The sequence below is a fragment of the Sphaeramia orbicularis genome, chromosome 24 (genome assembly GCF_902148855.1).
Source record: "Sphaeramia orbicularis chromosome 24, fSphaOr1.1, whole genome shotgun sequence".
In the NCBI taxonomy this organism is placed as follows: domain Eukaryota; kingdom Metazoa; phylum Chordata; class Actinopteri; order Kurtiformes; family Apogonidae; genus Sphaeramia; species Sphaeramia orbicularis.
The window spans coordinates 28586011-28601322 of NC_043979.1; the positions used below are offsets into that span (position 1 = coordinate 28586011).

The 15312-nt window shown below is 38.7% G+C and overlaps 1 protein-coding gene across 2 annotated transcripts in view; it reads left to right on the top strand.

Moving 5' to 3' along the window:
- reps1 (RALBP1 associated Eps domain containing 1) overlaps positions 1-14406 on the top strand; it is a 28019-nt gene extending 13613 nt beyond the window's left edge. Inside the window, exons 7-19 of one of the 2 annotated variants that reach the window (XM_030128155.1) lie at positions 12-75; positions 702-856; positions 1832-1953; positions 3203-3283; positions 4304-4391; positions 5430-5531; positions 5676-5736; positions 6834-7032; positions 7193-7387; positions 8654-8743; positions 8939-9093; positions 10188-10293; positions 10384-14406. In XM_030128155.1, the coding sequence (XP_029984015.1) occupies positions 12-75; positions 702-856; positions 1832-1953; positions 3203-3283; positions 4304-4391; positions 5430-5531; positions 5676-5736; positions 6834-7032; positions 7193-7387; positions 8654-8743; positions 8939-9093; positions 10188-10293; positions 10384-10452 (1487 nt within the window). In that variant the 3' untranslated portion in view covers positions 10453-14406. The remainder of the gene's footprint in view (positions 1-11; positions 76-701; positions 857-1831; positions 1954-3202; positions 3284-4303; positions 4392-5429; positions 5532-5675; positions 5737-6833; positions 7033-7192; positions 7388-8653; positions 8744-8938; positions 9094-10187; positions 10294-10383) is intronic. The other variant, XM_030128156.1, reaches the window with a different exon arrangement.
- Positions 14407-15312: the final 906 nt, after the last annotated feature.

The following is a 15312-nucleotide window of genomic DNA, read 5'->3' on the forward strand; positions in this document are numbered from 1 at the left end:
TTGTTTTTTAGGTTCAGCAGCGAAAGAGTTCTTCACCAAATCCAAATTACCAATTTTAGAGTTGTCACACATTTGGTGAGTTGATTCTTTTCTCACAGTTTGTTTTCTCTGCCATGTTTGTCTGGTTAGCTAAGATTAAACAGTTTAGGGTGATGAAAGGATGATATTAAATGAGGACAGAATAATTAAAAATAAAGTGCCTTGTTTTTATTTTAGAGAAACGGCTTCAAGTATGTCTAACTAGAGGAAACTTCTGTCAAAATATAGATCTTGTGTTCAGTTGCTTTATTTTATTTTTCTTTTATAAGTTATTTGTCAGAATTGTTCAGCAGTGTGCATCAGAAACACCTTCCCACTATGGATGTATTTTGAGTAGCCCTTATTAATACTAGTATCAGCAGCTCCAAACGGTGTGAAGTCGACTGTGTGAGGCTCTAAATTTGCGCTCTGTTGTAGCATGACCTGGTCTTTGTGTGTAAATGGGCCATGTGCACACAGACTAATTCTCTTGCCTGCATGAGGCCAATATATCTTGAGCTAGCAGGAGCAGACGGCGACCTTTTGAATGATGTGGGAAAAATGATGAAGCCAAATGAAAAGGCTAATCCATTTTGAATGAGCTCTGTGCTGAAGCTACTGTTGTTGCCATTGTAACACACTTTGTCAGGACTGCAGACTCACTGTCGAATGTGTGTTTCAAGGGAGCTGTCAGACTTTGACAAAGATGGAGCACTGACCCTGGACGAGTTCTGTGCTGCCTTCCACCTGGTTGTAGCCAGGAAGAATGGCTACGACCTCCCCGAGAAGCTGCCTGAAAGCCTGATGCCAAAGCTGATTGACCTGGATGACTCAGCAGGTACAGACACACTCTGTCTGTTGTTCCCTCAATTCATTTCCCAAAGTCAGGCCTCATAAAACTCGTTCGGTAATGGCACTGCAGTGTGGAAACCTCCTTTTTCATATAAACGTGCTTTGGCTGTGCTTTCCATAACAGAGCCACATTTCTTCTGACATTTACAGCACTGAAACATAACTTAATACTTTTACTCAAGTATTGTGTGCTTAAGATCAAAGATGGTGTGCTTGAATTTCACTTCATTTCATGGAGGCTTTACGCAGATATTCTACTATTTGCTCCATTAAATTTGTCTGACAGCTTTAGTTGCTTTTCAGATTTTTCATCATCTTCCTTTCCATTATCTCCAACTGTGCTGACAGTGAATATTTTTGATAAACTGAAGGCTTTAGTGTTCCTTCATGGAATGAGAACAGTCTCCCTCTTGAGCTTTATAAAGTCTTTAAAAACCTTATTAGGTTACCGACCATTTGCACTGTCACAAAGATGAAAACTGGCCTGTTTTTCTGAGCTCATGAAAAGTTTACTTCTCAGAGATAAGTGGTTCTCACAGGACAGTGATTTTGTAAACATGCAGTATGATGATTTAACAGAATATTATGCATTGCTGCTAAACTATATAACAATGCATGATGTAGTTCTGATGAGCTCAGCATTAAACACTGAGAGCAGTTAAATGCAACATGCACATGAATGCAGCAGTAAAATGAATCTGTAGACATCACATAGTGTATAAAAGTACAACACTGACAGGAACCCATTTACTGCATAATGATTACTTTTACTAATCACACTTAAAGTATATCTGACAACCAATGAATTTTTACATTTACAAGTAAACAAACCCAGTGAGGTTCTGTTTGCATGTTGCAATATATTTATCATGCCTTTGTGTATCTTTGATTGCCTGTAGAGCTTTCCACATTTCCTCCATTGTTGATGAGTCTAGTTTACTATGTATGTTTTCATACACAGAAGTCCCAGAACCGACCACTGATGTTGGATACTCGGCCTCCCCAGTGGAGGTTACCCCCAGCAAGTCTCCTTCCATGCCTTCCCTCAACCAAGCCTGGCCTGAGATGAACCAGAGCAATGAGGTTCCAACATGCACACAACCACATAATATAACATTTGTTGTGTATTTGCACACACTGTAAGCTCCATCTTTGTTTGCTTTTGCTGTTTGCATTTGATTCAACTGAATTAATTGCTCAGGGTAAATAGTTGAAAATGCCTTTTCTTTATCCATCCATCAAGAATTGATTACCACTCCATCCTTTTTCATTATTAAACATGATTCTGATAATTCAGCACCTCTTCTCTCACTCCTTGGACTGTGGTGTAGCCTGCTGTTCTGTATGAAAGTTGGTGATGCCGCTGGATGTGGATGGTTTTGTTTCCACTGTTGGTGTCATGTCATCATGTCATCTGCTGATGACTGCTGATGTCTCTCACTGCCCAATCTGCACCAGAACCCGATTTTTTTGTATCACATAGAATTTAATTTACTTCTTGTTGCCAGTACTTCTGAGCCATTTACAAAAGTTTCTGCAATCTAAATTATATTGTTATATTTGTTCTTATTAGTAAGGAAATACAGCAGAGAATTCATTAAATACATACACATGTTGCTTTGTAAAGAATTTCTCATATATAATACTAATATTTGATGCTATTAGAGAGGCCGTTATTAGTGAAATTTTCTTGAAGTAAAGGTCAGTTATAACTTCTTGGGCTGTAGCCACAATTATTTTTGTCCGATATATTCAAGCTTTTTCAAATAAGTTTTGCAATTTTCCCCTCAGCTTTGCCTGTATGGATGATCCAGCTATGGTTTAGGTTGGTAGCCAATGTTAACTGGTGTTGATAGAGCTGATATGACAGAGAATAGACTCAAAAGAATGGCTCGCTGTCTATTTCATAATTCTAATAATACTGATAAATAATTATAGAATCAATAAGTATTTATAATATAGGACCATTTAAAACACAGTTGCAAAGTACTTTACAATAAAGATGAATACTACAACCTAGAACTGTAAGATGAAGTCCCACTTGAAGATGAGGAGGTCTGGGTTAATAAAATTAAAACTAGTAAAACCAAAGATAATATTTCATTTAATCCCGGAAGCTTCTATAACTTTTTGGTGACTGGACACCATATTTTCATGTCTGCATTGAACAGCCGTCCTGATGTGGACCAGGCAGTGATGCATCACCACGTCTTCTGCCGATTCCTGGTGGCATCACATCGCCGTAGCGGCTCATACTGATGTTGTAAATCTGTGATGTCTCTGCACTGGCTGACTGACATGTTTTTTCTCACTGTCTGTCTGTCTCCTGCAGCAGTGGGAGACGTTTAGCGAGCGCTCCTCCAGCTCACAAACTCTGACCCAATTTGACTCTAACATTGCACCAGCTGACCCTGTAAGTCAATCACTTAGTATGCATGGTTTCACCATTAATGGACAGACATTAACCCTCTCTGGATCTCTCTCAAGTCTCTCTTTTACTCTCTCTCTCTCTGTCATATTCTCTCACCTTTTTTCACTCTCTCTCTCCTGTCTCTCTCGCTCTCTCTCTTTCTATCTACGCATGATTTTCTGTCAGAGTGCAGCCCACTGTATCAGCAGTGGCAGCTGGGTGTTGTGATTTGGCTGGCTTAGCTTCTACTGGACATCACCTTTTTTTTCCCTACAGTGACATCTCACCAGTCTTGTTCATTTGGACATTGTGACAGATAAATCTTTTCACTTATAGAAATATGTGCTGTAAGTACTTCTTGTTACACATGATGGACTTCCACTCTCAATCTGTCCAAGTACTTCTTGAGGTTTTTTTTCTTCCTTAATGTAGGATTTATTTATCAGTAATTTGCTGTGGAGCAGCATTGCATACTTAATGTGATGAAAAGTGCAGTATCGACTGGCAAAACTTACCTTACTGCAAGAGTGAGCATTTTAGTTTAAGATTGCTTTATGGTCGTATTTCTAAGAAGCAATTCCAGTGGATAAAATCAAATCAGTCGAGTCTGACTGAGCAGAATCTAAACAAGTGAATAAATGTTACCCCTTAAATCTTCAAACACTTCTCCCCTTTCTTGGCTTATAAACAGCAGTCGAACATTTTTTTTACATGTAACAAAGGCAAGTTTTAAGGAACTGAAAAGACATATTTCATACATTTGATAATTATTTATCTGTAATATTCAGAGAAGAAATGACACCTTTATGTTATTATTAATATGCAGCTGTCAAATTATGCTTGTGGGAACCAGTCACATGTCATCCAAAATGCCATGAGTCCTCTTGGAATACTTGGTTATAAGTTTGTTCATGACATTGTTTGCATTTGAAACATCAGGCAGGTCTATTTATGTTTATCAAACCAAGTTGACAGATGGAGACTGAGTAGTTGTCCAATGAAATGTGTCTGTCTCTCCTCCAGGACACAGCCATTGTCCACCCAGTTCCCATTCGGATGACACCCAGTAAGATCCACATGCAGGAGATGGAGCTGAAGAGGACCGGTAGCGGTGAGTCAGCTTTTCACTGACAGCCGTCCACATCCTGATTTATACTGGAAGAAAACAGGGCAGTCTGGTTCAGTTATGATCAACAAAAAGCTTCTAAAATATTCATTTGTTCTAAGGGTGTTACGTAATCATCAGTGAAAGCAAATATAGTCAAATGTCAACTTCTAACTAGGATTCATACGAGCACATTTTCCTTATCTGTGATTATATCCTTAGTGTGCAAATATCCCAGCTTGGCAAACACACATACACTGGCAGGTGCTGGTCATCTGATAACCTTGCTTACGATAATCTGCATTACCAAACTAAAGTCAATGTTGGAGACCAAGTACGCTCACTCACACTCTGTTAAATCAACCCATGATGTCAGCATTCGCAAAGACCATGAATCCACTTGCACCAAAAAATAAACTGGAGTTTGTGTAATTCTGCTGCTCTATTGTAAAATTTTGTGCCAGTTTTTACTGTGACACAAGGAATAATAAATATTGGTGCACATTAAGAAACAGTGGATTTAGACTCTGTCACCACAGAGGAGCAGACAAAAAATATTTGCCTCCCCAACAATCAAAAATCTAAAATATCGAAGTAGTCTTGCAGTTAATACATGGACAAACAGCTTCAATATCTGTAAATGAGTCTAAACTCCATGGGTCACATTTGGGTGGACATTAGTGGATGTTTTTGCGGGTCAAACAGTGCAGATCAGCTTTTATTCAGTAGACGGGTCCATAACCTCGACCTGTGCATCACTAATGACTCGTGTTTACCTCTGACGACAAAGTTCGTACAAGTGTATTTGTTGACATTTCATAACATTGTGTCTTGCTGAGTTTGCAGTAGGACTCCGGTAGTGGCAAAGGGTCACCATAAACAAACATATCATCAGACACAGTTTTTGAAATTCCTAGACATCATGGAAGTGTCTTGTAGTCAGTTGTATTAACTGGGAAAGAATCTGTAAAATCACTGTTTTTTTTTAATGCTGTATAATTGACTTAACATTTATGGTCTCCTTGTTCATTCCCAAACCTTCAGACCACAACCATCCCACCAGTCCTCTATTGGCTAAACCTCCAGAAATGTCTGAAGAAGCCAAACTCCCCGCCTCAATGAAGTTTGTAGCTGCCAACACTGTTGGTAAGTAAAACATTTCATTTTGTAAAAAAAGAAAAAAAAAAGCATCCTTATTGAATAAAACCCATTATCCGTGAAGATGCCTTGTAATGTGCATAAAATCATAGTAGATTAATTATTCATGTTTGTGTTTTTTCCTCCATGAAGGTGATGGTTACAGCAGCTCTGACTCATTCACATCAGACCAGGAGCCAATTACAAGACAAAGGTTGGTGGCTTTGAGTCTAGATTTAGAAGTAGATTCACAAAGAACCTTTCTTTCAAGACATTAGCTTGAACACACATATGCACATATATGGATTCAGGGGGTAAACTGAGCAAAGAAGCCCAAACAGTCAAGCAGTCCCACTCTTACTTGCATTCAACATCAGTCACAGAATGTTCTAGAACACAATGTGACCTATCAGCCAATCTCTGGCTCTTCTTTAATGCATTCTTTAATCAGGTTAAAATTGTTCACTACACAGACACATCTGCTGTAGGTACTAAACCCATGTTTGACCAAATAAGGAAGGATTTTTCCTTTAAAACTGTGATGCATTCTTCACTACAAGAGAAGATTACTAACCGGTTAAAAATGGGGAAAAAATATTCTTTTTTTCATTCACTTTTCTGACAAATGTTATACTGAGCAAATGAACAATGCAGGCGCTGAGTAATTCAGGTTACCTTATCTGTGCCTGTGGATACAATTAGTTTTCAGACATATAATAAATGACATGGACCATGGACAATGTTAATGACATATAATCTATAATAAAATACTCAAGGCTCCATCAACCCCAGTGCTTAAATAAAGATAATGAAACTTAGCAAACTCTAAGACGAATATTAAAGCTTGCTAGAAAAAAAAAATCGTAAATCCACATATTAAAACAAGGAAGTGTAATTTTCACATCAGTCCACAAGACTTTGTATTTGACCTGGTATTTGGATATTTACCAGATTTTCACAGTGATAAACAAGATTTGCTCTGCACTGTTTTTGGTTAACTGCTGTACTGACATACATTTTTTTCTGAAAATGCTATATTTGGATGTAACTTAGTAACTGTCATTTAAGTACACATTTTTTCCTGTAACTCCTAGTGATTACAGTCACATTTATTTTGTAATTGAATCACAATCAACGGTGCTGTGGTTACCCTATAAAACTGCTCATTACAAGTATCAATGAGTCTTGGACATTTGGACTAAAGCCATAACTCTGACTGCGTTTGCTTTGGCTTCATTTGTGATTAACAGTTTTGTAAAATAAAACAAGTGATCTGTCTGTGATCAAACTATCGTAAATGTTTGTGTTCAGGTCCCAGTCTGGTACATCTCCAGAGGCTCTGAAGGTGGTTGCCCCACCTCCGCCCCCTCCTCGCCCTCACCCCTCCCACTCTCGCTCCTCATCTCTGGACATGAACCGGACCTTCGCTGCTGCGTCTGCCACAGGACAACCACAACCCTCTACAATAGCCTACCCGCCTGCTGTGCCTCCTCGACCGCTGCCTACACAGGTAATGCAGACACAGGCACCAGAATGTGACAGTTTTTATACATTCATTCATTGTGTGATTGGTTTAGAAACCGTAGTTTGTCATCATGTTTAAAACATCAGACTTTAACCTGAAACTGTAGTTTGCCATCATATTTAAAACCTGACCTCTTTTTCTCTAGACATCTGTGCCACACACTGGACATCGTGGAGAAGCTGAGGGAGTATCAGGAGGAGGGGCCGTGCTCACCACCACCTCCCCTCAGCAGATTCCCCAGCAGCCTAATTTTGCTGACTTCAGCCAGTTCCAGGCCTTTGCAGCATCAGAGCAGCCTTCCAGCCTGCCTGAAGTTGACAAGCACAGCGACTCTGGTCAGGTAGGTAGAGACGGTCAGGCTGAGATTCATTTATGCTATGTGGTTTCCAACGCCTGATCGGAGGCTTGGGGGAAATGAGTCATGACAACAACCTCGGATCATAAAAAGTTATTACGTTTTGTGGCTGTGAAATAGCAAGAATGAGCTTGAGGGTTGACCACACCAAGAACAATAACGGTAACACTATGAGCATCCACACTGATAAATGATAACTCTAGTTGTGTCTGAACCCCAAAAGAAGTAATGATCAACTCCTGTAGGATATAAAATGTGTTTCATACCTTTAATTCACAGCTCAAAGTGTTTAGTAATTCACTTTCCGTAATAAAAACATAAAATGTGTTGCACTAAATATTTTAATACAAATTGTCCCTCGTAAAAAAAAAGGATAATCCAGTCTATCTTCACTACATCCATAAAATCTGACGGAGAATGTTCCTCCTCAGTTATAATTACTGAAGTCAATTTATACATCAATTTTGTGTCAGTTGATACCTGAGAACATCAGCTCTGTGACTGATTTTTAGTCCTGACCTTAAGCTGTGTACAGCACCACCTGAACCTGACGTGTATGCAGTCCACTTGCATTGTGCTTTTCTAAGAGCATTAGTCTCATTATCTAATAACCACACCCAGTGCACTACAGTCAGAAAGTTTTACAACACCTGTTCTCTCTAAAAGAAAGACCTTGGTCAGGTAATTTTGGATATTACTTTTTTCCTTGTCAACATGATGGCAATATATTGCTTCCTGCAGTGCAATATTGTCCAAATAATGCATCAGACAGTGTAGTAACAGTGTGTTGTAGCTCTGCTTTTATAAAGACAAATTATATAAAGACAGGTTTGTAAGTACTCAATAAATGTCTGAACACTTGTAGGAGTTGTGAACAGACCGTGCTGCTACGTTTGGACAATATTGCACTGCAGGGAGTAGTATATTACTATCACAACAGCATGGCAAAGGCAATGAAAAAAAGTAATGGAGCATTATAACCCTTAAAAGTTTAGATTTTTCCCTCAGATAGAAAAATGTTTTGAACTCTTGGCCACCAGTACTATGTACATTATACTATCTAAAAATGGCTTAAATGATGGTAACGTTACAATCTTATACTTAATGTTGAATAATTTCTCATCAGCTGCTCACAAAAGAGACACAAATCTATGTCTGATGCTCAGAAATCTCAGCAGTATCATGATATTGGTACTGATATTAACATTCATAGATTGACATGTCTTGTGTTTTTCGTGGTTGTGTTCTCAGGTGGAGAAGTCGTCAGAGGGAGCTGGTCCTTTGAGAACAGTCAAGAGTGACGGCCCAGCAGACGATAGATCCTCAGCCACTGTGAACTCTGTACGTTATCAGATACAGCAACTCAGCACTTAATGAACTCAGTGTGCAATCCACTACTGCAGAAATGAAATGAAAACAAATGTCTCTTCCTGTTGGAAAGCCATTCATAGGGTGAAAGGATGTGGAGTAAAAATCAACCTGTAAATCGATGTGCCTTCTTTAGAGTCAAATAAATATTTCCTTGTGATTTTTCAGGTCAAGGGTTCGTCTGGTCCGTTAGCCCCTCCCCCTAAACCTGTGCGCCGGAGGTTGAAGTCCGAAGACGAGCTCAGACCTGAAGATGAGCAGCACGGCCCGCAGAAATCAAATGTCATAGCTGCTGTTCTGGCCACTCAGCCCTCTATCCCCAGGTACGAAACCATAGTTTGTGCAGTGTCTCATTAAAAGGCCTATCACAATTATTACTGAATCACATGATGGTGGCTGAGCTGATCATTGAAAAATCATTGAAACACAGAAATATCATATTTTCATTCCTGTTTCTGCAATTACAGGTTTTGTGCTGGCATTCTTTTAATAACACCTTCTTGTTGTGCATCCTTCTGCTGTCATCTAATTGTCCCTGAGTTGAGAATTAATGCCAACTGTTCATCTTGTGCCACTTAAATTACAGTATTCTATCAATCACATTTAGATGATCAGGTAACGAGGCAAAAGGCAAACAGAAAAGTAATTACTAATAACTAACTTATATGTTCCAGTCTTCAGTGCCAATGAATGGCTTCTCTTCTTCATGAGGTGTGTGTATTCTTAGGTTTGTACTATAATAGTTGTATAAAATTAACTGACAAAACAATTATGTTATTAATCGTAAGTCTGTGCAATTTGGTGAAAAAGCCATACTGTGATTATTGTGGGCTATATTGCGATTTGATATTTGCAACATTAACAAGCAAAATGCGCATATTAATCATTTAGAAATGTCAGATCAAACGTACAAACTTAAAGTAGCATAAATAAAAAGAAGATCTGAAGAAAATGCATGTTTGCATGTTTTACACTGTACATCTCTCTGCTCAGTATCATTAAATCTTATTATAACTTTGCCACTTTTTCCATTTCTAAACCCTAAATCCTCCTTAAATCTGGACCTTTAACTGAATTTGTATTATAAGGTATTATATTGTTGTTATGCCCAGTTGCTTTTTGTTATTGTTATTGCACCAGTTCAGCCACTTGGCCAGGTCTTCTGCGCAAAAGAGATTCAATCTCAAGTGACTTCCTGGTAAAATAAGGTTAAATAAAATAAAATTACAACCTTTAATGATGACAGAATTTCAGCGGCTGTTATTGTGATCATTATTGTGATTCCATTGTGCAACCCTAATCATAACTGTGTATGATTAGTCAGTCGATCCGGAGACCTTTTCATGATTGTGACATCCTTATTTTTAAATGGAACCTGTATTTATTGCGATACTAAACAGTAAGTGATTGTTTTCAGGTCAGTAGGAAAGGACAAAAAGGCTATTCAAGCTTCAATCAGAAGAAACAAGGAGACAAACACGGTGTTGGCACGACTTAACAGTGAACTACAGCAGCAGCTGAAGGTATGAACGATGTGCACATATTTTTTTTTCTTGTCACTTTTTGTCTCTGCCGATAAGGGGTCACTTACAGTTCCTTTTGTCATCTTGCAGGACTTGCTGGAGGAGAGGATATCTCTAGAGGTCCAGCTGGAGCAGCTCAGACCTTTCTCTCATCTTTAACCAACATGAGGAGGAAAACTGGGCTGTAGTTTATCTGAAGCAAGGCTGGGGCCCTCGTTGTGATTTCCCCCCCCTCCATCCGTCCCACCTTCCATAATGCTCCAACCAGCCGCACGGTTTTTCCATTAGTACTGTCAATCACACACATCAATCGTTACCTGAAGGACTGAGAGCACAGTCTTACTGAGGGGGAGGGGTGTGACAGGAACGTGTGGGGATTTTGCAAACAAACTGGCACTTTTCGACTTTTCCTAAGGAGAAGTGAAGGTTAGGACAACAGCTGAATGAGAAAGTCCGGGCTGAAGACAAACAGCCGGTGTCTAATTACTTTTCTCTTTGAATGACTGAAGAAAACCAGTGGAGTGTGTGACTGTTTGTGTACTTGTGTTCCTGTCTTGTGACTTAACCTGAGGCTCGACCCTTAAACCGTACCACACCAAACTCCATCTAAAATGAAGCAGATTTCACCTAAAGGCAAATTTCCACTGCATGGTAACAGCTCAACTTGACACTACTCTTTGATATTCTCCATTGTTTCTGTATGTGTGTGACATCTGGCTACAGAATACTGCAGGGATGACACAGAAGGTAGATCACATTTTTGAAATGAGATATTTCCCCTGATTTTTATATTATTGCGGAAAATAACTGTTAATAATACTTGTGCGTTTCTGTTCAGCAAGATAAACTTCACAAATTAACCACTTTTATAATTCATAAAGCAGAAATGCCATTAAGGGAGTACACCATGGTCACATGACTGACATACTTGCCACTAAGATTTTTCAACTTGTAAGTTGATGTCATGCATTTATACAAAACCCTTTCATCTGACTGACCTGATCTATTGAGTGAGTAGAATAGTTTGTACTATAGGGTTGTAAAGGTGGACCAGTGAGGAGACGTTTCCATGTGCCTCTGTAGTCTAATTTAGCCACTTTTTAGAATTTGCTTTTAAAACACATAACATCTTCATTTTATGCTACAGATCATAATGGGAAAATCTACTTAACTTGTTTTGAAAATGCAATAGAGAGTTGGAACAAACACCTTTATTCTAAAACGTTCCCCTCTGTCAAAAAGACACCAATTTTTCCCGTGGCGACTTATTTAATGAAAAATACTAGCAGCGGTCAGTGGCAAGGGACAAATAATATTTTAACCGATTTGTGTCACCTCATACACAGATGTTTGTCAGTTTAGAAGATAAAGGTAAAGATAGTGAAGTAACATGTAGTCGCCAAAACGAACAATACCTTGGTATATTCGCCTCAATCTTCAAGATGTGGCAGAAAAAGGATTAAGAGGCAGAAACCACTACAAGTCTGGTCATGATGAAACTGCAGATATCTTCAACGGATCTGAACGGATTATGGAAAAAGGCGGTTACATTGTCACTTTGGGATGTGTTGTCTATTTACATACTTCCACCATCTGCTACTTGAACCGTTTTTACAACAAACTGACTTTCACAACTTAAAAATGTCCTTTAAACTGACAAATATTTATACAACTATCATTTGGACAAGTCACCAGTTCATTGCAGGAAGTTAAACACCATAAAAAAGTACTTGTCTCTTCCCATTGATTATAATACAGTTTATTTATAATTTTCCTTAATAAGGTCCCATGGGGTACAACCAGAAAAGGTCATTTTTGCCCATTGCCACCATAAACATGCTTTAACGTCAAACTTTATTTCACACATCTAACCAAGAAACTCGTTCAAAAAAATATTCAAGGTAGCTTATTCCCAAGTTTGAAACTCATTCCTGCAGCTCTCCATTGAAGGGAAACTGTATCAGCACTGAAAAATAACACACCTGGTACCCGGAGAGTGTCAAGCTGTCAAACAGGTACCATGTGTTGGAAAAGCACCATCATTTATCAGCATTCCCACATTCCTAAAAGCAGAAGCACTGGACTTCACTGAATGGCCAGATTTCAGTGGCTCTCATACATTTCCAATGTACATGTTATGAGGCTTTAAAAACAGGAAAGAAGTCTGTACTGATCTATACATGACAAACATTTTTTGACTGGAGTTTGGTGTGGTTGGTCTCTCCATGTGAGCAAACATAAGTGAGCGTCTTCTGGACCGGACTTTTGTGTGTGTCTATTTTGGCCAAATCATCACAGTGAAGGCTTTGACTCCTCCTCATTTCAGCCCATCCTCCTCTCAATTACTGCCCTCTGAAGCCTTTGTGTGTTTGCGAACGATCGCGTGACGCAGTGAATGAATGTGCTCTGTCTTCTCCCCTTTTTTCCCTCATGTTACAGTGTTTGGGGATCGATGTGACTGAATCGTTTAACTTTATGCCAAATGACTGAACTATCACTCTTCTCTTTCACCTCTACTCGGGCTGTGTTTAGAGAATACAACCTCCTGTTTTTTTCTTCCCAAACATAGCTGAGGATTAACATTTCAGCTTTTTTAAAACTCTCTGGTGTTGCAGTTGTTTTCACCTGTACGGAAAAAGCATTTCAGCGCAATTTTTTTTTTTTTGTTTTTTTGAAGGGATTGAAGGTATTTAACTGCTGCTTGACTGCAGGGCAGGACTGCATTAATGAAGAATTGTGTTGCTGATCAGTGGGAAGTTTTCCTGTGATTTTCCGTTCAGCAAACACAGGTGCACAGATCCGAACCGTTGGTGCAGATAGAGTTGATACTGGTTTGAAAATTCAGCTGTTTTTCCAGTCTGGCAGTCGGCACTATGCAAGTATGGTGATAGATCTTCACAGACCAATTATACTTAGCTGTTTGTACTATGATAGTAGCAACTCTGTGAACAGTATACTCTGGTTTTGTATCTTAGATCTTCCAGAACACCATTTACTGTATGTTTGTGACTCATTTGCCTTTTTTTTTTTTCGGTACTGATGAACAGTGTCGCTTCCCACGGCCCCGGATCCAGAGGGAAGTAACTCCAGATCAGTGTTTTTATCAGGGCGGTTTCACCCTAATCTGCAAGATATGACCCTTTGGTGGTTGTAGATGAAGCTTAGCAGGACTTTAGACAGAGACCAGTCAACGGAACGGGAGACCTGAATGACCTAACTGCACTTTGAACTTAACCCCCTCTCCCCGATTTCCTTTGTATTTTTATTTTGTTACGTCCCTCTGACTTTTCAGCTTTGTTTTACCTTGCATGTTCTTGTCTTTCATGTCTATTAAACAAAACAAACAAAAAAAAAAGGAAGATGCTTTAAGAAGGAAAAAAATAACAAACCACTCAAGTTTTATTTTTTTTCACCTGGAAACTGTATGGTTCTTTTGTGCCAGTAGCCTAAAAATATCCTAAAACACTGTCTCGTCTGGTTAATTATCTTCTTTTTTTTTTTTTTTTTTTAAACTGTTTTGTCCCTGGAGCTTCCTGTGTGTTCTTGAAGAATCGGTCTTCTGAAGCCTTACTCTCCCTTACTGGCGTTCAGGTTTCCACGGCGACTGACTGACCTCTCCTCCTTGTCGTATCAAGGCTCGCCTTCTTTTTTCTGCTGTTGAGGATGATGATGTTGAACGTGTGTGTACGTGTGCGTGGGTTTGTGCGTGTTATATTTTTTCAGACCTGGAACTAATACCATTTAAAACCCTATTAAATACCTTCACATGGGATTGATTTATGTTTGCTAGCACAATAGCACCCCCTATCCCTAAACCTCAAAAGGCAATCCAGGCAGGCAAAAGCAATCAGTCATAATGAAGATTTGATGGGATTTTGAATGCTATTTGCTCCCAGATCTGTGTTGTATATTGTATATGGATACACACTTTTGGACTCATGTGTAAATTTGCATTAATTGCTGACTAACAGCGAAAGAATATTCTATTTAATTCCTTCTCTCTTGGCTGTGGGATCCTAGATGTTTAACTGCATGGATGTACTGTATCTCTGCAGAGTCAACTAGCAGCTGTGTGATTTTTACACAAAAATAAAAACGGCACAATATTTTAAACACTCCTCTCTTTACTTATTCATTTTTTGTTTTCGAAATGAACCATGAAAAAAACCCAGATGCTAATATTTTGCTGGACAGCCTTAAATTTTGAGTACAGGATTCATTTTACCAAGGCGTTGTGTGTGACAGTTACATTTTTTAAATATATAGCTACAAAGTCACATTAATTTTTCACAAAAATCTTGTATTGATGAAGAGTCAAACCGTTGTGTAAAGTCCAGGGTTTGCACTGGTGCTTGAAATCCTTGAAAATGCTTGAATTTCAATGTTGTGTTTTCAACCTCTGAAAACTGCTTGCAATTATAACTGTGATGTGATTTATTTATTTATTTCTAATATTAACTCTGCCAGGTTAGAGGTCAAGCCAAAGCTACTTACAGAGGTGATATATTTGGAATAATACAACTTTATGTCAAAAAAGAGAATTAGCAGGTGCTCTCAGGTCAACTCCAGGTACATTTTATCTTAATCTTTGCCTGTTGGCCTGAAGAACACCAAGTGACTTATGTTTTTTGTGTTCTCCTTTAATTTCTAAACTTTTAGCTATTATGAAACATAATATTAGATGTTTATAGCATAATACAATGTACATCATTGTGATAAAGGAAAAAAAAAATACTCATGAGTATATGTATTCCTGTAGATATGTATTTCACCCCAGCGATAAGGTGATGTGGTGGAAAAAATGGAAAATGACCCTTAAAAGTGCTTGAAATTGTCCTTGAAAAATGTGTTTGAGCCCTGAAAGTCTCCACCTCACAAAGATTCCAGGGACTTACTTGCTATGAGGTGACAGTACTTAACCACTGTGATGATGCATTTTCCTACTAACTACATTTTAATTTGTTGTAAACCCATTAGAAAAGTCATTAGCAAGAGGTCACAGTTTTCTGATAGGCCTGA